The 21,970-nt window shown below is 32.7% G+C and overlaps 2 protein-coding genes across 2 annotated transcripts; one reads left to right on the top strand and one right to left on the bottom strand.

Annotated features, from left to right (window-relative positions):
• Positions 1–1,775: 1,775 nt before the first annotated feature.
• LOC105322973 (pinin) lies at positions 1,776–5,892 on the bottom strand. Its single transcript, XM_011421889.4, has 9 exons — positions 5,738–5,892; positions 4,764–4,841; positions 4,581–4,643; positions 4,415–4,490; positions 4,043–4,146; positions 3,632–3,707; positions 3,254–3,409; positions 2,983–3,121; positions 1,776–2,874 (listed from the first exon to the last, which is right to left on the bottom strand). Exons 1-9 carry the CDS (start codon positions 5,854–5,856, stop codon positions 2,207–2,209), a joined length of 1,479 nt encoding a protein of 492 aa, XP_011420191.3. The 5' UTR covers positions 5,857–5,892; the 3' UTR covers positions 1,776–2,206.
• A 118-nt stretch (positions 5,893–6,010) lies between these two features.
• On the top strand, positions 6,011–13,597 carry LOC105322974 (trafficking protein particle complex subunit 6b). Its single transcript, XM_011421890.4, has 6 exons — positions 6,011–6,162; positions 6,712–6,773; positions 7,165–7,282; positions 10,470–10,553; positions 13,034–13,127; positions 13,372–13,597. Exons 1-6 carry the CDS (start codon positions 6,067–6,069, stop codon positions 13,401–13,403), a joined length of 486 nt encoding a protein of 161 aa, XP_011420192.2. The 5' UTR covers positions 6,011–6,066; the 3' UTR covers positions 13,404–13,597.
• The last annotated feature ends 8,373 nt before the right edge of the window (positions 13,598–21,970 follow it).

Here is a 21,970-nt window from a genome sequence, read left to right as displayed (position 1 = left end):
ATAAATGCCATTGTATACAGGTAAATTTAGATATCTCGAACCCTGATGTCTGGAATACAATGGATATGTCGAAGTGAATTGTTAAGTCCCAACCACTTATTTTTTTAAGTATTTTACCCTCAATATCTCGAATACTCGGATATCTCGAACTATTTAAACAGTCCCATCTAGTTCGAGATAACGAAGTTTGACTGTACCTTCCAAAATTTATTTTAATGAATTTTATCATGAGTAAAAATCTTACAAAATACCATTATTTTAAAAAGGAACTATTGATAATGGAAAGATGTGCTTACATTGATATAAATTAGAGTGAATGGTTACTTCATTTCAATATAAATGATAATTAAAATAATTACCGAGGTATTTATCTTACTCATCTGATTTCTTTCGCAAAGTAATGAGTATGGATGAGCAGTATCCAGTATTTTTTAGTGAAGTTTTAAACCTTAACAAAATGTACTCAAAATGAACATCACAACTGAAAATTGTTTATTATTCTAACAATTAAACAAATCTCAAAACTACTTTGCAATTGTCTATTATCACCAAACCTAGGAATGAAATGGCTTCCAATCTATTGAATTTGTGCAGTCTTGTAGCAGATTGAGCTATATGTTAAAGATCTATATATCTGGCAAGTTGAAATCCCAGTTCCTGAATTTCAACTTGATCTTCACAATATAATGACCTCTATTTATGTTAAGGCAGGTTTTGTTTTGTTGAAGGTTAGCTTCTATACCTCGTTGTTTCAGTGGTTGGTGTAACATTTTTTGTTTTCAGAAACATTTGTGAAATATTGTGAACATCACAAACTGAAAATTGTTTATTATCCTAACAATAAAACAAATCTCAATACATGTATAAATCTGTAAGGAAGTTTGCTTTGATGGTTACTGGTACGACATGCCACATACACAGCTGGGGAGCTATTGTGTCAACAATGCCCGTCTTTATGATCTGGTTTGTGATTGGTTAAGAACCAGGAAGTCAGATAATCAAAAAATACCTGCACTACTTATCTGCTCCGACTTATCTTGACACAACTAAGAATATGCAGTATATCGTTGGTGCAATTGATTTTTGCGCCTGTGAACATTACGCCTTTGGTAAATTATTGATTTTGAGAATAATAGCTGGTATTGCATAAATTGGCTGCAGATCTGCAGTTATTCATAGAAGTATCAATAACATCCCAAGTGTAAGCTATAGCAACAGAAATTGACAACTCGTATGCAGCATTGGTGACCAAGATACAGGCTCATTCTAGATCAACTACGGTTTTTCAAGGGTAACAATTTCCAATATTACCTTTGAAAGAATTCAAAATATTATTCAAGAATAAAGCAGACATGTCAGAAACCAACATCTTACACAAAATGCCAGCATTGATATCATTACTGATTATTTCTGTTTGTATTTGCCCATTGGTTACTATCAGGGTACATTGTTAAATTCCTGGTTTCATTTTTGTTGCCATAATGTTGCCTGTAGTTAATCCCTCAGGAGGGGGTGTATAACCAACTAAATATGGTATTCAATTAATTTAAATAAAAGTACAAGCACAGGCACCTGGCATCATAAATTTTTCTCACATTAATAATAATGAATACCCTATACCTGTTTAATATTGGGTAAAGGGTATTGATTTTATTAGAAAAAATTTATAACGTCAGGTGCCTGTGAGCAAGTTATAATTGAGATTGTAACAATTTATTAACCAGGGAATGATTTGGCAAAGATCATAAAGATTCTCATAAAAAACAAGTACCAGGATGTGTATTGAATAAGTTTATTTCAAACAAATATTAAGTGGTTAAATCATTAAATGAAATATGTAAAAATGGAATTCTCTACCAACTCAATTTTTTATTTACAACATTAACAATAAAGGGTATCAAATGTATATGAACTGTCATAATTATGATGGATTTTATTCAATCTAATCAATTATCCCTGTAACTGCTTCATGGTTTCTTGATTTAAAATGAACACTCATCCTCAAGCCTTTTCTATCCCCACAATGTTTCAGTTCAGTACTGGTCCTCTTGCTGTATTGTGAATCAATCCCTCTCACACAATCAATGAAAACCCTTCCCCCCTTCTCTTTCAGTTCCCTCACCCCAGTACATCATACACACATACTCACCGGCAAATTATATTCCATGATGCATGAAATAAGATTCACATAACACCCTTTCACACCTCATTCATCCACAGCATCCATTGATTCCTCATACTCCCCATCCTCTGCATCCTCTGGCATTACTATTTTCCGCTCATCGATTTCACTCTTGGCCTCTGGCAGTTGGATATCTGCCAAATCAGGAACCACGACCTCCTCCTCTGTCTCCACTGGAGGTTTGACCTGTAACTCACCTTTACTTGTTGGTTCCTCAGTTTCCTCCATTTCTGGATCATCATAGTTTATCTTAACCTCCCTTGGTGCATCATCCCTCTTTGACCTGTGACTGTCCCTTCTACTATGCCTATCTCGCCCCCCATCCCCATCACTCCTCCTTCGATACTTACTGGAGCTCTCATATCTCTCAGCAGAGGACTTTCGGCGTTTCCTATCCCCCTCATAAGAGTCCCGTCTATGTGACCCTCCCTCATGACTTTTACGTCTCCCCCCACTATTATCCCGCCCCTTTCTAGGGGATTCCCTTTTAACTATTTCTGATCCCCTTCTAGGAGTCTCCTCATCCTGATGGCCCGACTGACTCCTACGTCTAAAATTCCTGATGTTTTCTTTATCTGTTTTCTCAGTTGTTTCTTTCTCCTCATCACTCTGGTTTTCATCTGGAAGGTCGTCCTCAGCCATCAGTTTTTCAATTTCCTCCTCCAGTCTCTTCTTCCTTTCTTTAATCATTTCTACAAAGTTCACATGTAACAATCAGCTTTGAAATTGCACACATGCAGAACAAAAAATTAGTTATGTAAAAGTCTATTCATGTTTGGAAAGGGGGTGTTAAATAATACCTTCCACTGCTGTCTTGGTGTCCACCAACTTTGCTGTCAAGGTTTCGTTCATAATCCTTGGCATGTAGAAAATGTGTGGTTTGGCTTTGGTACGGAGAAAATTGACCAGCTTCTTTACCTCTTTCTCAGAATCATCATGCTAATTTAGGTAAGGAAAACACCATATTTTTATGCAATATTAATAATGAAAAAAAACCAAACAAACAAAAAAATCAAAAGTTTGATTCTACAAGATATCCTAGATATTTCTAAGATTCTATTTGCTATTTACCATTTCAACTAGTTCCATTTTCTGTTCTAGTCGCTGTATTTTAGCTTGCTGGTTTTTCCTCTCTTCAAAGAGTTGTTTCCTCTCTTTGATTATTTCTTCTTTTTCTTGTTTAAATTTGTCTTCCAACTTCTTCTCTATTTCTTTTCTGTGTGTCTCCTTTAAAAAGATAATGTGTCATTAGATGTTTAAATTCTGCTTTCAATTTACCAATATTTCTATTCATTTAAACTTTGTCTTTAAATATTATTACATGTATCTTATCAGTTTGTAATCCAAGGGCAAAAAAAAAATGAAATGAAATAATTTTACATCCATTATGGCAAACACTTTTGACATGAAACATATTAACAAATATGCTTGCATGTTTTAGATATTTACCTTATCTTCAGTTTCTTTGGCCTCTGTTTTAAACTTCTGTAAAGTCCCGAGAAGTAGTCCGAACATTCTCTTGTTTCTAAATTTAAATAAAAAATGTTGTGGCAATATAACTTTTTGTGATGTTCCAGTACTCACAACAATTAGATTTCTTATTATCAAAATGTTTAGTATATTGAATCACTGTTAACTTTTATGCATTATAAATAATTCATAATATTATATGCATAATTTTTATCCTGAATAAAATTTCGGATAGAAAATCCTTCTAACAAAATCAAAATTAACTTAACAGGGAAGTGATAAACCTTAAACAAAGTCTCCCAAAGAACTCTTGACCACATCAAATTCTTGTATTACTCTCGATGCAAATAAAACTTTATCTGACACTTTGTTGTGCAGTCTTTCAGTTACCTGGCGTTACCCTTCCTGTCAGAAGTTTGATTATCCATGCTCTCTTTTCTTGATCTTGGTGTCTTAGAGGTAATGACATTTCCTACTGAAGACTGAACAGCTGGCTAAAAAGACAAAATTAAGACCATGCAAAATTACAACATCAACAATTTACTCTATGTAGAAGCTATATAAAGAACCTTTTTTATAATTCATAAACATGTATTGGGGGGAAAAATTCATTTTTTAGTGTAAAATCAGACTGCTACATCTATGATTTTTTCTTGAAATGTATGATAAATGCAAAAATATTTTTCATGTAACTTCAGAAAAAGACAAGCTAAATCATATATGCGCTGATCACGATGGCTTCTCTGGCTGTAGATTCTTTACCTTGTTGGGCAGGTCCTCTTCATCACCACTGTCAGCCCTCTGTCTGTCTCTCCCAGCCAAACGAGGCGGTCCCAGCCTGCAGTATCATTATAGAAAGTCAGTGATTATTGCTTGGTTATGGTAATCAACAACAGTAAATTTGATTTCATTCATTAATTATATATACCTCGAAAATGCAGTTCCAACAACTCTTCGCTTGACTGGGGAAACATACGCTTCAATCTCTCTCCTATAAAAAATAAAATGCAGTTTGTTCCATTACAGTAATTTACAGTGATGTAAATTAAGAAATTTCAAAAATAATTAAGCAGTCTTTTAAAGTGATGTTTACAGTTATATTAGTACTAACCTGGCTTGGCTAAAAAGCCTTTCTTTACCTCTAAGTTCACCAGATACAGACACCACACGTCTTTTAGGAGCAAATTGTCTACAAAAATACCACAACAATCAGTTATCAGCAATATGAAGCTGAAATGATGTATACACAGTATTCTGGGTATATATTTATAACAGTCTTTAAAAAGTATTCATATTTGGCTGATTTTCATGGCCTGTATTGTTTAATTTTTGTTTTACTGTAAGAAATACATGTACTACAAAAGAATACAAGGTGTGTGTTTTAAAATTTAAAGAAGTGTTGCCACTGCTGGGGAAAAAAAGAAACAAAGAGAAGTTTTTTTTTTTTACTTTACTCTCATTTTGCTTACATGTCATTATCATCAAAAAGTTATTTATTTCTAACAGATTGCTGAAATTTTTTTTTTTTAATTTTTTTTCAACTCTTTGGATGTTTATCATGTCTATCACTATTACATCTTCGCCAGCCAAGGGTTTTCGGTCCACTTTGCTCCCCATAAAGCAAGGGTTTATGGGGAGCAAAGTGGACCGAAAACCCTTGGCTGGCGAAGATGTCACTATTATTGAAATAGTTGTTACAATGCATGCAAGTGTATATGTGTGAACTTAAAAAACTTGGTGCCTTTCTTTTGTTAACATATCCGGATATGCAGAAATATGCAACATACAAAGCTAAAGTGTTATTCTGGTGTCATTTTCTTACAACAAAATTTTAGAGACGCATAATTCTTCTTTAGTTTTTTTTACCCGACTTCCTGGTTAATAGATTATTAATGCAATAACCCTTTAAAAAAGTCCGTTAAACTTGTAATTAATGGATCAAGAAATATTATAAATTATTTAAAAGGGAGGTGTCGACTCAGTCCAAATCAGGTTACTTTTATGTGCAGACGCAATGTTGAACGCAGATCAATAAATATGAAAGTAAAACTAAGCAAATAATAGACACAAGCAAAATTTTCAAACCTCCTTTCTGTTGGATCTCTACCAGTCAGTTTCTTTATATTTTCATCGACACCTTTCAAGTTTTCTCTCGCCTTTTCAATCTCATTTTGCAGAGCTGAGACACCACGCACCTCCGCCATTTTTTTTTCTACTCAACTCACAAGTAAAGTCGTTCATAAACTGTTAAAAATGTTTAAGATTTTACTGTACTTCCACAATCACCAGTCAATTTTAATTCGAAATAAGTTGTCAAAATATGGAAAAATAAACATGCGTTCGAGATATACTCTGGATATTTACTAGTTTGGATGTGTGTACGACTTGTTACACGACCGTATTAACTAATATTGATGAAAAAATTCAAAATGGCGGATGAGGTGATTTTAGAGTATCTTCATATGGAAATAATAAGTCAGTTTTACAGATCCTGTGAAAAGTCCGACCAAGTATGATATTTAGAATATCGTATTATTGCTAACAGAAAGATAAAATATATGGTTATTCTTGTTTAATTAATTTATTTAGTTGTATTTTTATGCTGTCAATATATTCAACATAAGGAAATTCGAACTGTGAAAGGTTTTTAATAGAAAGTTTGTTTTTTGTCTATCTAAGTTGTCGTAAAATATTGATTGAAAACCTTTAAGATTTGGTCAAGATTTACATGGCAGATCAGTAATGTCACAAAATGTCTGCAATTTATTCGTTTTATTGGTGAAAAATTAAACCATGAATATACTATATAGTTGCAATTTTAAGTTGCTTCCTACACATTATCATACTATGTGCAACTGCAGCAAGGGTCTTTTTTATTATTACATTGCAACTTAAATCATTTGAATTGTGCTTTGTTGAATATGCTTCTCTATTCTTTTTTCACACTAAAAGTTGTGCTCTTACTGCCTCTTGGTCTACACAATTATATCATATTGCAAATGAGGATGCCAATATTTCATGATGTTTTCGTTAAATTGATGATTATTTATTTTTTTCAGGACCAGTGTATTGCAAAATTAGAATCGCTTGGATTTAGAATTGGACAAAGTTTAGTTGAAAGGTACTTTTCAGTTTATACTTTTAAAATCATCAGTTAACATCTAAAATAAGAGAATTTTATTTACATGTTTTAAATTTTTTTTGTGTCCATTCAGATAAAAGTACATTGTACTTCTTAACTGTTCTGTAAAATTCTTGTTAACTTGCATACAATTTTCTCTAATTGTTTCACTTATACAGCAAAACTCGGTTATAATGAAGTCACTGGGACCTAAGAAATTACTTCGTTATATTCGTAATTCGTTATAACCATATTAGAAATTCATTAAATTTACATAGCTGGGGATCCAAGATGACTTCGCTATATCCATGAATTCGCAATATCCGTGTTCGTACTAAACGAGTTTTACTGTACTAGGAAAATACATAGGTATTTTGTGTCTGTTTGATAGATTCACTAAAGAAAGTCCAAGATTTAAGGATGAACTGGACACTATGAAATTCATATGCAAAGACTTTTGGAATTATGTGTACAAAAAACAGATTGACAATCTTAGAACAAACCATCAGGTAAGCAATGTCAGATTATTTGGAATACTTTCAGTGATTCATTTTTAAAATGATCTTTATGTGTCCATAGGACCCCGCTAAAGGTAGACGGACATCTCGGCCCAACGACACCTCGGCCAAGGGCGTTTGACACCTCGGCCCAGACGGGTCGGCCCAAATTTATTGACACGTCGGCCCATGTAAAAGACACCTCGGCCCAATGAAACTTTAGGTTCTACTAAAAATAAATAATAAAAAAAAAAATAGGGGCAGATAATTACTTTATCTATTCATTGTTTCTTCTTTCTATCTCTTTTTTGAAGATAATGACCAACGACATGAAATATTGAATTGCTGCTAAATGTGATAAAATTTACAGATGATATTTAGCATCAAAATGTTCGTACAAGACGGGCACATGATCATTATATTTAAAATTAGTATGATCATATTTATTTAATCAACACTGAATGATTAGTATATCGTTAGTACACAACATTAATGAATAAAGTTCATTTAAAGTCTATAAAAAATATTTTTTATGTGGAAGGTTAGATAGAAACAAACCTAAATCAACTTTTAGAGAACAGGTCATGTCTATTGTTTTTAAATTTACATCGATATGTACAATAAGCGCGCATAACTTCGGATATCGGGTCACACTTGCATACATGTATGACTAAACCTGTCAATCAAACTCTTTGTATTTGTTTCATTGGATGGTCACGCGTCTCATTTTTTTTTTTTTTGTCAACAGCCAATAGAAATTTTATGACTTTAAGGTTGTCGAAATCTTATTACTTTCACTACAATAATAATAGAATATGTGAATTTTGTAGATCGGAAATTTCAGGAATTGATGACACACTTGAAATATATATTAGTGTTAAATCTAGGATTTAAAGATTGGAATATTTAGATATTTTCATGAATTTATTAAATCTACAAAGACTGACCAGAAAGTGGACACAATAAAAATATTTTGCGTAATAATGAAATGAAATATCATGATGTGTTGTTTCTCTGACGATTTTGTAAATCTGATATGGTGTTGTAATCATTGAAAGGATATATATGGACTTCGGTGATTATCATCTTATAATTAACTGCTCATTATGTAATCTTCATTGTCACCCGTGACACGCGTTTGCGACTCAAAAGGAAAGTGCTGCATCCTCTTGTTTGTTTAACTATTAGTGTCATTGTCGTTGTCGAAATTGTCGTCATTTTCTTAATTTTACTTTCTTGTTCGCTTAACAATTAGAACTTAATGGTCTCATTTTTTTTATTAATTCAATTTCTTTTACACGTCTTTGATATGTAATATTTTGATAAAATATATATGTTATTAAAATAAAAATATTTAAATCAAATATTTTTGTTTTAATTTTGTTTGAACCGAGATGTCTTTTACGTGAGCCGAGGTGTCTCAAATTTTGGGCCAACCCGTCTGGGCCGAGGTGTCCTGGGGCCGAAGTGTCGTTGGGCCGAGGTGTTGTTGGGCCGACGTGTCTGACATTCCCTCTAAATCATAACTATGAGTCCCAAGAGGAAAACAATGAGTTCATATTTTATTCCACAAAGAACATGAATATAAAACAAGCTACATATATTTAAACTTAAATTCTCAATCACCAAACAAATTAAGAGACAGGATAAGTGCTATCACTGGGACCCTTTTGAGTTTTCTCTGTTTATCACGACTCATTTATTTCACAATCTGGATCAGCGTCCCTTTCAGCATGTTATTATTTCAGATGAACTGCCACTTGTTTTTTTTTCTTAAACTCTGGTTAATCTACTCTGGTTCAGGAGTAATTTTATCTTTTTATTTTTCATTAGCGAAATATGTGCATATTTTATGCAGGATGCACCTCAAAATGAATCACTGATACTATATACTTGCATCTGCAGAAACTTGCTTAAATCTTCAAAATGTTTACTAACAGAGGGTCACTTCATTTGTTTATCTTTTCTAGATTTCATAAGTTCATTATTTTCAATCCACTAATGAAAAAGTAAAACTCTATTTAAATTTTTGAGGTACATGTATAATATACATGTTTTAAACACAGATAATATTATATAAATAGTGCCTGTTTGGGAGGGTAACAGTTGAAATTGACACCCCGAGAAAACCATTGTCAACCGACGCGAAGCGGAGGTTGACAATGGTTTTTGAGGGGTGTCAATTTCAACTGTTATCCTCCCAAACAGGCACTATTTATTTTGTTATACTGAATGTCTTTTTTAAGATTTTTAAGAAAATTTTACTGCTTTTATATAGGAATAACGTGAATTCTACAGCGAACCGTACGCGCATAATTTTCGCGCATGTAACATTTTTTAATGTCACCCGTTGCCAAGTGCGTTGCTAACGCTGAGGGTAATAGTAAATATTATTAACTGCGTCTTAACCAATCAGATTTCAGTATTTAACATGAAAGTATAACAATATGAATTAATGCACCTCTTTATGAGTGGGTTTTCAACTTCCCACCATCAATGATATTTTGTACATGAAAGAGTTAAATAAACAATTAGAATAGAGTAGGAATTATTCTCTCAAAAAGTTCAAAAAGTTACCGTAGCCCTAGATCAGTAAGCTAATGTGAGATTTATGATACTAGGTTGGATATAATACATGTAGTGTGGTCTGTGTGGAACTTGAAAGACAAGCACTGCAAAGAACCTTTTTACATAAAAAAAACTAATCTTTGTATCCTACATGTAACTTAGCAATTTAAACCATTCAAAGATACTGGTACCTAAAGAGAAAGTAATATGAACATTAGACTTAGAGATGAGCATATCAACTGATCTTTGTTATGTGATCTGATAGAATACATTGGCTGAGGACACAGGCACTTGTGTGAGTGGAATAAATATCTGATGTATATCTACCTTACATAATGGTACATCTTCAGACATTAATATGTACACAAAGAGTACTCTTTCTTTTATATCTTTTCTACATTAAATGTAAGATGCTATTTCCCAATGTTCAATATATACTGGGTATATCACTCTGTTCATAAATTCGTACTGCCATTTACAATGTACTGTAAATGTGTGAATTGCATGTCTATGGATATTTGAATACTTGTAAAAATGTTACAACTTTTGACAATGGTACTACGTAATATATTATGTGATTTGAATATTGTCAACTACTGCTGAATAAGGTGGTGATTTTTTCCTGTTTCAGGGAGTGTATGTTCTGCAGGATAACAAGTTCCGATTTCTTACCCAGATGTCAAATGGGAAACAATTCATGGAGGCTGCACCAAAGGTCTGTACAAGTTATCTTTCTTTTCACTGAATAACATTGCAGGAAAATTCTATAGTAGCTTGATCTGTGAATATCTGGACTTCAAACAAACAAAAAATTGCTCAGATATGTGATAAAAATATTTTGTAAGGTACTTTTTCTTAAGTCAATCTGTAAAGACCAAACAAAAGCTTGTGCAAAAGGTGACCTTATGTATATGGACTGGGACACCTCTCATTGACAAGTTGTACCTGTTCAATGTTGACTCTTTCAGAATTTTATAAATTTGATTGTGTGATGGCTAATGCTTTGATGTGACCTTTTTAATTTTAATAAATGGTTAATTAAATACATGGCATGTAGAAAATCTCTCTTTTGTATCATTTTGTACCCACAGTTAGAATGACATAAGAAGTATACTGTGGAATCATTACAATTCATGGTGGCTCAATTTTCTTGTTATTCATGGGTAGCTCTCCCCCATGAATTTACATCCCCGATGCATCCACAAATTAACATCCCCATGAAGAAGCAAAAAACCCACAATCCACGAAAATTGGCCCCCATGAATTTAAATGATTCCACAGTAGTTGCTATCAACCATACCAAAGACCATGTATATACATGTTCATGTCACTCATGCTCTCCTTTCCAATTTCTTTTTATCTTTGTTATAAGAGTGTTAGCAATGTGTTGTTGAGTTTATCTTGTATTGTTAAACATGTACAGTAGATCAAATACATCGCAAGATGTGAATTTGCGAAACCATTAATCTTGCATAATGAGTGATGAGGTGAAAAAGTTTGTTTGATCATACATTTTGTATAAGAATACAGGTAAATTAAACCATTAGTGTCTTTTTACACCTGTGTAAATATACAATTCAAATTTCAAATGACTGTAATAAATTGGAAATTCGTATTTCTGTACTTTCCATTGATGCAAGTATATTTATATGGATTTCAAGAGAGTTTGTTGTGCACTGCATTTGAAAGTTGGATTTAGAGCCCCCCTGATTTAAACATTTGTTTTCATTCTCATGTTTTATTTCTCCTGATGCAATCCTGCATGTCAAAAGTCAACAAGGTTACCGAATAAAATTAGCTGGAAAGAATGTTTTCAAGTCTTTGCTTCGTTGTTCAAACATGTATGTCTGAATTGTTGTCAAGAAGACAGTTTGTTTCTAGTTGAAGTTTAGTCGCTTCAAGTTCACCCACAGCGAGATATGTGATGTATGCCCAATAGTCAACAACAATTTCCCAGCCCCCCCCCCCCCCCAACCACCAGCAATTTAATGACTTTTTATATCACTGTGATTGACACCTGTCTTTATATATCTCTTATTGTCTGTCAATAGGCAGAAGTGGATAAAAAAACGACTTGGGCAGTGTATGTGGAAGTTTGTTTTAGGAGCCCATGAGTATAAATCAAGTTTTTATTGTTTAAAAGAAAGATTGTTGTTGTGCGTATCAAATGTGTAACAAATGAAGAAAAGAAGAAAAAGGCGGTCCAATTAATACAAAATTATATATTATTCTAACTCATTTCAGTAATGGACTATATTTGATAAGGTACAATATCTTCCCCCACTTTTTGACAATTTAAAAAAATCAACAATTATTAAACAGAAATTTTTATTATTGAAAGCTTAAAACAAAAAAAAGTCAGTTCCAACAATCTACAAGTTGAATTACCATTACATCACTAAAATGGATCATTTCAAGAAGGGAAAATTTTATGGTAATATGTGGGTTTAAGAAATTATTTCCAATTACCATCCCCACATTAAAAAAAGTTAATGACAAAAACGGTTAACCAACCATCATTATGTAATTGTTTTCCTTTAATGTTACCTGTAAATAATTAACATTTCAAAAATCAGGTTGTTAATTTGAATGTACATGTTTGTGTTGTATAAAGTTAATGAGAGGGAATGATTTTCAGCACTTGTCTTGGTAATTAATCATTTCAATCTCTGACTTGAGTCACAGTTTACGAAATGACACCATAATGCTGTGGGTTTTACGTCAAGTGTTAACCTGTTATATCCCCATTTGCGTTGTGTAAGAAATTTTAGTTTGATATGCATGTTACTGTATTTATACACCTGTTTGTTAGAATTTATAAAAAAATTGGAATGTCATTCCATATTATGTCTCATAATGTCAATTGCTAACCAAATGGACGTATTTATATTTTGTATGAATAATTAAAGATAAAAAATGCCATAGTCTGCATTCATATATTGAGATTTAACACTTTACAGTATATAATTTTCACTTCTGGTATGACATTGTAGATCATTGTTACATATATAGCAAATCTGCATGAATATTTCATCTATAACCTAAACAGGTCCATTTCAGTTAAAAAAAATTCCTGGTCTTTATGAAACATATAATACAGTAGAGATATAGGTCAAGGTGAGTGGTCTAGCTTGAACTGTGTCATAAGTACCAAGATGGTTCTTTTTTGTGAAATATTTCTCATGTTACTTTTAGTTTCTTGCCTTACCCTGTGGAATGATACGAGGGGCATTGTCCAACTTAGGGGTGAATTGTGTTGTAACAGCGGAAGTCAGCGCAATGCCTGCTTGTAAGTCAACTTCCTTCGTGGTGCAACTCTGTAAAAATACACAATGTAATGTTCAAGTTAGAGCTAGAAGCCCTAAATTCTCCAAAACAGGTTCTAGTGAAATTCATTGTTTAACAACTGTACAGTTATTTTATTATTACATGTTATTTTAGAATGCTTCACACAAAAGATGTTTGAATAGGTGTTGAAATCATTTAGACACTTAGAAGCGGTACTCATTATTTATTTATCTTTATCTTTGCAGGTAAATTTCAAATTCAGATACAGAGAGCGTGATAGTGAATCAGGGAGCTTGTGATTTTGCTGAAGGATGTGCAATAGATACTGTATGCAAATTGAATGAAATCATTCCATTTGAAATAAACTTCTTTTTATGAATTATTGTTAAAGTGTATGTTTTAAACATGTATTTGTGCAGATTTTTGATTTCATGTTTAGAAATATGATTTATAAATGGATGATTGATTGACTTTTTTGGAGCTTTTTTTTTTTTAAAAAAAACCTGAGAAATATGAGGAATATACATCTTCATTCATCAGTGTCCACTATGCATCAGTATTTAGCTTTTTTTGAAGGCTTTATTTCAGAATAAAAAAAAGAAATCAGGGAATAGATCACAGCACTGCATGTGTAAGCAGTGCATGCAATAGGTTTCTTTGATTTATAGGTATATGCAATGCGTGTTCTATTTATCATTGCTATGAATTAATGATTGTGACAAAAACAGGAGAGAGAGAGAGAGAGAGAGAGAGAGAGAGAGAGAGAGAGAGAGAGAGAGAGAGAGAGAGGAATATGAAGGTAATTTTGTATAGTCTGGTAATTTTCAATCTTTTCATTAATTTTATTTGGCCAAGGGCCATTATAAGCTTTCACATAGTTACACTTACCAATCTGCCTAACAGTTTACATCTGTTAGCATGTGGTGTCACTGTACTTTGGTACACCATTTTTCTTCCTAGGAATTGTCTCTTAGAAGTTGATTTATTTTGATTATAACTACATGTATTTGACTACAGATCATGCAGAAATTTGATGTTTTTACTTTTGATTGACTGCATATAATGCCATGCATGCACTGTCTTTGGTTTAAGTGGTTCCTTTTAATCTTGGAGAAGATTTGTAGCTTTAAAGAGCAATCTAATTTCATTCAATGACGTGTCTATTTTGATGGAGTTGGAGAAAACCAATTTCTGTAGGATGATAGCATGCGCCTCCTATGTAATTTTCATCACAGTGGATATTTTTTGGATATTGTCCTCTATATTTATGATTGTAAACATAACCAAACATTGAATAAATTGAAAGATTTATTTAGAGTTTACTTAGGCAGACCAAAGTTTGTGTTCTCATTAATATATGTGCCGGTGCTTGTTTGAATGGAGAATGGGGAAGCGGGGCTTAGGAGAATTAACATATACAGCAAAACTCGGTTATAACGAAGTCACTGGGACTTTAGAAATCACTTCGTTATATCCGTAATTCGTTATAACCGTATAAGAAATTCATTAAATTTACATAGCTGGGGATCCAAGATGACTTCGCTATATCCGTGAATTCGCAATATCCGTGTTCGTACTAAACGAGTTTTACTGTACACTGTATGTGTACTACTGGTACTTTAATCAAACTTTGTCAAAAATTATGAAACCAACAGAAAAGTTCAGGATAACCCAAGATTTGAAATATAATGGGTAAAATATATAAAGAATCAGCTTTTGGAATTTTCAGTTCATTTCATTAATTCATGGTTATTCCAGACACCAGTGTGTGAAAATTTGGAGTATAATTTTACATGTACGGTATCTAATATTTCATTAACGTAAAACTTGTTTTGGTAAAGAAAAACTTTTTCCATCCCTTTCTTGGGGAAATATATGATGTAGTGTGCAATATAGGGCGTTAATTATTCTTTGAAATTATTGTAACAATGGAAAGGGGTACAGCACCATTTGCAATGAAATTTTATATTCAGTTGCTCGTGGGCCCTATATTCTTGAAAAGATTCTTATAACTATCGTTCAAAAATGTTAAATTACTGGTATTAAAAACATACAGAATGTTTGTTAAGTAGAGGAAAGAGTGTGTCCAATAAAAAAAACCCATTAAAACAAACTAGAAAGTGTTTAAAAAACATCTTTTCTTTTTTTTTTTTGCTTATTTGATTAACGATGTTTAAAATGATAAACCACTTGTCTGCCTTTTTGTTGAACTTGTTTTGCACTGAGACAAAAACTACACACCATAGCAACCACTTAATAAATTATATTAACACCACAAAGTTAATGTGTGGCATATTCACGGTTTTACAGACATTAATATATCAATTAGAACTATTTTCACACCCCTTTTGAGCATAAAGGAAATTTTAAAACAATGTTCAAAATATGAATGTACATAGTAATATGAAATCAGGGTGTGTCCAAAACAGGCCTTACATTTACGTATGTATTTATTTTGATAAGTTGTGTCCTTCTTTCTTGCTATAGTAATAATCAAAATAGTTTTCTTTTCTATTAACCATTTTTTCCCTAAGCATTGTGGTTTTGGATTTTCTGAATGGTATTCTGGTACTTGGTTCATAATGAAGTAAATAATATTAATGAAAGGTGTAGATTATTTCAGTTTTCACTTTTCGTAACGCACTTTATATAGTAACTTCAGACGAAGACAAGGAGGCCAGGTCTTAAGCGTGACTTCCGTTGATATTGACATTTGACCTTGACCTTTTACTAGAACATGTCTGACCTTTATGTTTGATATGGCCAAGGTTAGGGTTCTTCAGTCTCATGGACACAAAATATAATAGCTGCATGCTTTGCACACATTATATTTTTTGTAGAGCATTGATCAGAAACACATAAGTCTACAGTTTGCAGCCGATTTTCAGGATTTCAGTTATATTGAAAGATGCAGTCCATGATAAATGCGTGCCACAATGTCTCCCAAAAATTCCTTACTATAAACTTATTTTTTAACATTTTGAAATAACTCAACCTTGGTCATTATAACGCCGATGTGATGAGAAACAAAACATCTTCACGTCATCATTTATGCTATTTATATCTGAGTATTCATTACAGTACCTTTGACTCAAGATTAGTTATGGTTTGACAAAACCCGGATTTGCAGTGTTGCTGAGATGGACAAATTGACATTCTTGTATGGTGTTGTAATTCATCGTACGTGACCAGAAGCCATGTTTGATGTGTCCATGTCATGTAGATAGAGGAGAAGCTTCAGTATGGTGTGGGCAAAAAGGCATACAAGCTTTATTTTTTTTTTACATAAATGCAGGTGTTCAGCGGTTCACAAAATGAATATTTGACACAGTTAAATTCGCAATTTTGTGGAGGGGGGGGGGGGTGCACATACAGGTATATGTTAAAAGATCTTGGGCCAAACATCTCCTTCCGTTTCGAACCATTTTGAAAATCTATATCGAACCAACACAATTTTTTAATCTTGTTTTTCCACAGATACAAAATGAAAATAATATGCAAATCAAAACGAAGAAAAAACTCGATCTAGGATCAAAAATGCATTTTAGATATAGTGCAGAGAAAACCGACAGTAAAATATGCACCAATCCTCGATTGTTTTCTATTAAAAAAAAATTGGGGGGGGGGGGCTGGCATGAACCTAGTGCCTTTGCACTCGGTCATGAAAACCCATTAAGGTCATCGGTACGTGCAATACAGTTTTTATACAGGTTAATGATGTTTGCATTATAAAATGCCTGTAGAATGAGGACCTGTAAAATCGCCGGAATAAATAAAACTGGTTGAGGTGAGCACTTGAGAAAAAGAAAGAGAGATTACATATTTACATGTATTATGATATCAATACTCTGAACAATGGGGAGGAAGGTTATAGATTAATCTTGGGTACACTCGCATTTACCTACTCGTGTTTTAAGTCAACTTTTATTTAACTTTTTACAATGATAATCCTGCAATCGCAGCACCTTTGCAGAAGAAATAATTAAGTAGGGATCCGCAAAGCATGTTTAAGATTGAAATTGTCTGCTTGAACATTTTGTGATTTTTCTATTTAAATGAAAATAACTATAGCTGGATTAGACACTTTCGAGTCCCATCAATAGAAGCAATTTCGGAAAATCGTTTGAACTTCGAGAGGAATAAATTCTTCTTTGAAAACAACAAATGTGATATTGAAGATGAGCTAGTAGACCTGATCTGGAAACCATTCTGATTGTAAACACATCACCCTCCTTACTCTTGTTCGGATGGTTTTTATCATTATAGACTGCCATAGAACATGCCTGTTTATACCGGTATGAAAAGTGCTTCAATTTTCATATTCTTTAAACAGCATTGTTTATTGCATGTAAAAATGTAGCTGTGATGTACTTAATTTGCGCAAGGATTCCCGTTGTGAAATGATGTCGATTCCCAAGAAGGAAGTGTTAATGTAGAATCCATTAAAAATGCACATATATGCAATATGCATAATTTGTTTTTGTTTTTTTGTTTTTACAGTTTAAGTTTAAAAAAAAATGTTAATTTTTGATAGACGAGCACCATGTAAGTGTAAACCACAAACTGAATTTAATAGTCGTAGGTTCTCTATAACATGTGCGGATATATAGATTTTTCAAAAATAGTGGAAGGGGGTGAAGGTTATTTACAAACCTGAAATAAACAAACTGGTAGTACTCATCCCCCCCCCCCCCCCCTCTTCCGAAAAAAATAAAAATAAAACATTGTTAACCACAACGAACGAAAATTTATCACCGTAGCATATACGAAAAATTCGATTAATGTTCGTTTTGTAATGTATAGAGGGATAAACGAAGCATTCTGCTGGGTCTTATCTGCAGGAATCATGTAAAAAAAATTATTATCCACCGTAAAAAAAAAACGCTCCTTGGCTTCTTTATAAAATTTGGCATAGGTACTAGTACATTTATACAACTGTTCAGATCTTGCGTGTAGTACTGCGTTTTTGAAAGTCAAAACACCGTTCCTAAATCTATAGAGACGTCAGATCGTATTAAAATTCGTTCATGCTCCGTGACATAAATTATAATTTTTAAGCATATATGATCGTGCATCCGCATGCAATGGAGCATGGAGGTCGTGTGAAATATGGTTGATGATTTTTCTGTGTATCTTTGTAGCACTGTGAACAGTCTTAGGCTACAGAACTTTAGATCCAATAAACGAATACGGCTACTGAAACGGTATTAATTTATTATTATTAATCTATAAATTATGGCATGAAGTGCAAATAAAAAAAACAATGTTAACAATGAATTATTTCCCTAACTGAAAATTATTATTTCTATGTTTTTCTTATATGTTTGAATACACCAGTTCAGTTCGCGCACATTTAACCCCCCCCCCCCCCCCCCGCAACCTTAAAAAAAGTGTGGAGGACCCTTATGGAACCATTGAACTTTTCCGGCCAAATTTAAAAATTTGAAAATTGACGTAAGTTGTCGCTTTACAAGTCTTGAGTTTGAAAACTCTTGCCTTTTTTTTTTAACTTTTTACGCGAGAATTATAAAAAATAGAATTTATGGTCAAAATTTGTTAATTTCAAAATGTCAAAATAACCCGATGATTTCTTGTTTTTTTTTGTACTTTTATTTACATTTTATCAAATTCAAGTTCAGTTTTATCACTCAAATCAAATAATTTGATACAAGAGGAACTTATATACATGATAAACAAAAGATGGCACACAGCTTCTTTGATTGAGCCACTTTTGTACTGCATATTAAGTCCAGTACCCCAAATTGTATGGTTTATGGGGAAACTGGGCGATATCCTTTGATAATCTTAATCAAGGTACGGATAATTACTTACTGGGCTAAACTTTTAGTGGCGCATGATTGTAAACTTACACATATAATGTATCGTTATTTTTATAAATGTTTTTCTGAAGGTTCGTTTATGCACCCATGGTTGAAATATGTTAGAGATATTCTTAATTCATGTGGTCTTTCCTATGTCTGGATTAATCAAAGTTTTTGTAGTACCAAATGGCTAAAATCTATTGTTAAAGAGACACTCATAAATCAGTGTTTACAAGATTGGTACAGGAGTGTAGAAAATTCAACCAAATGTTTTAATTACAGAATCTTTAAGAAAAGCTTTGGACAGGAAATTTATCTTACGAAACTTCCAAATGATCTAAGATTCATATTTACAAAATTTGGAACCTGTAATCATAAATTACCTATTGAAACTGGGAGATGGAATAACATAGAAAGATGTCATAGAATTTGTTCATTATGTAATAAAAACACTTTGGGTGCCGAATACCACTATGTTATGGAATGCCAGGCATTTTCTTTATTCCGCAACAAATTAATTGAAGAAAAATATTCAACAAATGTTAATACTTATAAATTTGGGAACCTTATGAATACCAATGACATTGACTCATTAAAAAAATTGTCCATATTTGTAAAAAAAATATTAGCACGATTTATTTAACTCTGTACTCTTCCTAACTTGACCCTGCATTTGTACATTTGTAAATATTTTTGTTTTTTGTACCTCATGTACCATTGATATGGTTTGAGGGAAATAAACATTCATTCAGCCAACACTTCCGTTACTTCTCCCATTGGATTGACAATGAATGCACTGTTTTGCTTGAGTGACCTAGGCTACCTTACTAGATACCATTTCCAATGTGTGGGGTTTTTTCCCTTCAGATTATGCAACAAACCAAACATTGTTTGGCACATTTGCCCTAGATTATGGAAACGCACATCCATTTAGTCTATCATTTATTTTCGAGATTTTCACACATCTTAAGGCTATTTATCATTCTTTTGTATTCCGTTCAGACCTACAATTTTCAGGTTTCCGTGATTTTTTGATCCAGACATAATACTAATTCTTGTATATGCTAGATACTGGATAATTTGGGTTGACAAGCTAAAGTGCTTCGCATCAAAAAAAGAACAAACAAAAAATTAAGGCCTTTCCCGTCTAGTCACAGGTCCGTTCTATGATGGGAATATAAATGTAATTCAAGAGGTAAAATGTCCTTAAAAACCAAATCACCGTTTTAGTTTGTTTATTCATTCATTCATTCATTCATTCATTCATTCATTCATCTATCTATCTATCTATCTATCTATCTATCTATCTATCTATCTGTCTGTCTGAGTTTAATATGTTAAATGTTCGATCTGTGTACTTTTTGTATATTTATATTATACTTTTAATATTGGTAGACGGTTAAGGTGGTCTCTGTGTCGCTCGCCAATGTTTGTGATCACAGCCTACGATCGTGATTCACAACACAGCCTTAATTCATCGACAGTTTCTTCACTTGTGCTCTGGGTTTTTTTTTTTAATTTGTATACAACCTAGTAAAGGGACAACCTATTTCTTCTCGACATTCCTTTTTCATTCTCTTTCTAAAACCTTGTCATAAACCTGAAAAATGATATCTTTAAAACCAAGAATATCAGTAAAGAGAAATGGTGTATTTTTACTAGCGACACCCAATGGTTGTAGACGGAAGGTATTTACGTGTACTGGTGACCCAGGTAAGATAGTTTAGAATACGGAAATGTGGAATGGCTTATTGTATAGAGACACGTAAAAACCGGCCTGGTTCATGATTTTCTTATCTACCTCTAGCGGAGAAGTAAAGGGATTTGCTTTTAAAGTGATTTCAAAAGTACAATTTACGGGTAAAGAAAATCAACAAAAAGATTTATTTATATATATTTTTTAAAATCCTGTCGTTGTGTCGAAATATTAGATGTAACTGTTATATCATCGTCTCGGGCTACGGTCTGGAGTCCCTTTCGCTCACCCGCCAGATGGGAGAGGATACGAATGTGCTGTGGTTAATATTACTTGGAAAAAAAGAAAGGTTGTCCGGATTTTTACACGATTAAAAGAAAAACTAATGAGAGAAGAAAGAAATATTGAAAAAGTTAATAATGATGAATTTTTAAAATGGATTTCTACGATCAAACAAAAATTTTAGTTTCGAAAATCATGTATTTTTGCATTGTTCCTTCTAGCTCATTTAAAGGTGTACGCAACATATTTTTTTATGATTAAAATTTGAAGAAATGCTTTCCCAAATTACTTGTTATTAACCTCCTGCAAAAACACATTCTGAAGCCGCCCTTCTTACAACAATATCGTATCACGAATTAACCGCTTATAATAACTCTGCTTAAATTGGTCACGTGATTCTATTTTTGAAAACGATGCACAAATACGCCATGTATATATTGTACATGTACCTTAAACTCTATCATTATATATACTAATTAGCCTGTTAAGGATTACTTACAGACTAATATTTACATTCCAAATATTTTTTGCATGTAAAGTGTGTGAAAAGATACTCTAGTTATAACAAACATTGAACGCTGTAAAATGCAACGTCACAAGCGAGAAGCAAAGTTCACGCTTGTGGCTGTTACAGTGGCTCTTCCATTAATTTGAACTTACCCTTAGGATGAAAAAGAAATTTTGACGTAAAAATCACATTTGCAAACAAGGAAAGAAGTTTTAAAAAATGTAAATATAAGCATTAAATCATTATTTTTTGAAAGATATAGTCTCATAACTGCAGCAGTGTGTGCATACAAATTTTCATAACGCGCTAACGCGCGTTATTCAATTTGTATGCACACACCGCTGCAGATATGAGACTATATCTTTCAAAAAATAATGATTCAATGCTTAATTGAATTCTTGTCAGAATTCTTTTTCATAACTTTCGATATGAACCAAATACCAGTTTTTTTTTAATTTAAAAGAAAACAATTGATCCAAATATATAAAAAAAAACTTAATTAATTAATACTTTTATCTAGTGCATCGTCAACAAAC

The sequence above is a fragment of the Magallana gigas genome, chromosome 6 (genome assembly GCF_963853765.1).
Source record: "Magallana gigas chromosome 6, xbMagGiga1.1, whole genome shotgun sequence".
NCBI lineage: Eukaryota > Metazoa > Mollusca > Bivalvia > Ostreida > Ostreidae > Magallana > Magallana gigas.
Note: the sequence above shows the minus strand (reverse complement) of the source record. Positions and strands in the feature narration are given on the sequence as shown.

Bases quoted from the DNA above. Each gene is read 5' to 3' on its own strand.
- LOC105322973 (XM_011421889.4), bottom strand. From the start codon at position 5,856: ATGGCGGAGGTGCGTGGTGTCTCAGCTCTGCAAAATGAGATTGAAAAG. The intron at 4,491-4,580 runs GTATATATAATT...ATGATACTGCAG, and splicing joins GTTGGAACTGCATTTTCGAG to GCTGGGACCGCCTCGTTTGG. The intron at 3,410-3,631 runs GTAAATATCTAA...ATCTTTTTAAAG, and splicing joins CCAAAGAAACTGAAGATAAG to GAGACACACAGAAAAGAAAT.
- LOC105322974 (XM_011421890.4), top strand. From the start codon at position 6,067: ATGAAAAAATTCAAAATGGCGGATGAGGTGATTTTAGAGTATCTTCAT. The intron at 6,163-6,711 runs GTATGATATTTA...TATTTTTTTCAG, and splicing joins CCTGTGAAAAGTCCGACCAA to GACCAGTGTATTGCAAAATT. The intron at 7,283-10,469 runs GTAAGCAATGTC...TTCCTGTTTCAG, and splicing joins ATCTTAGAACAAACCATCAG to GGAGTGTATGTTCTGCAGGA.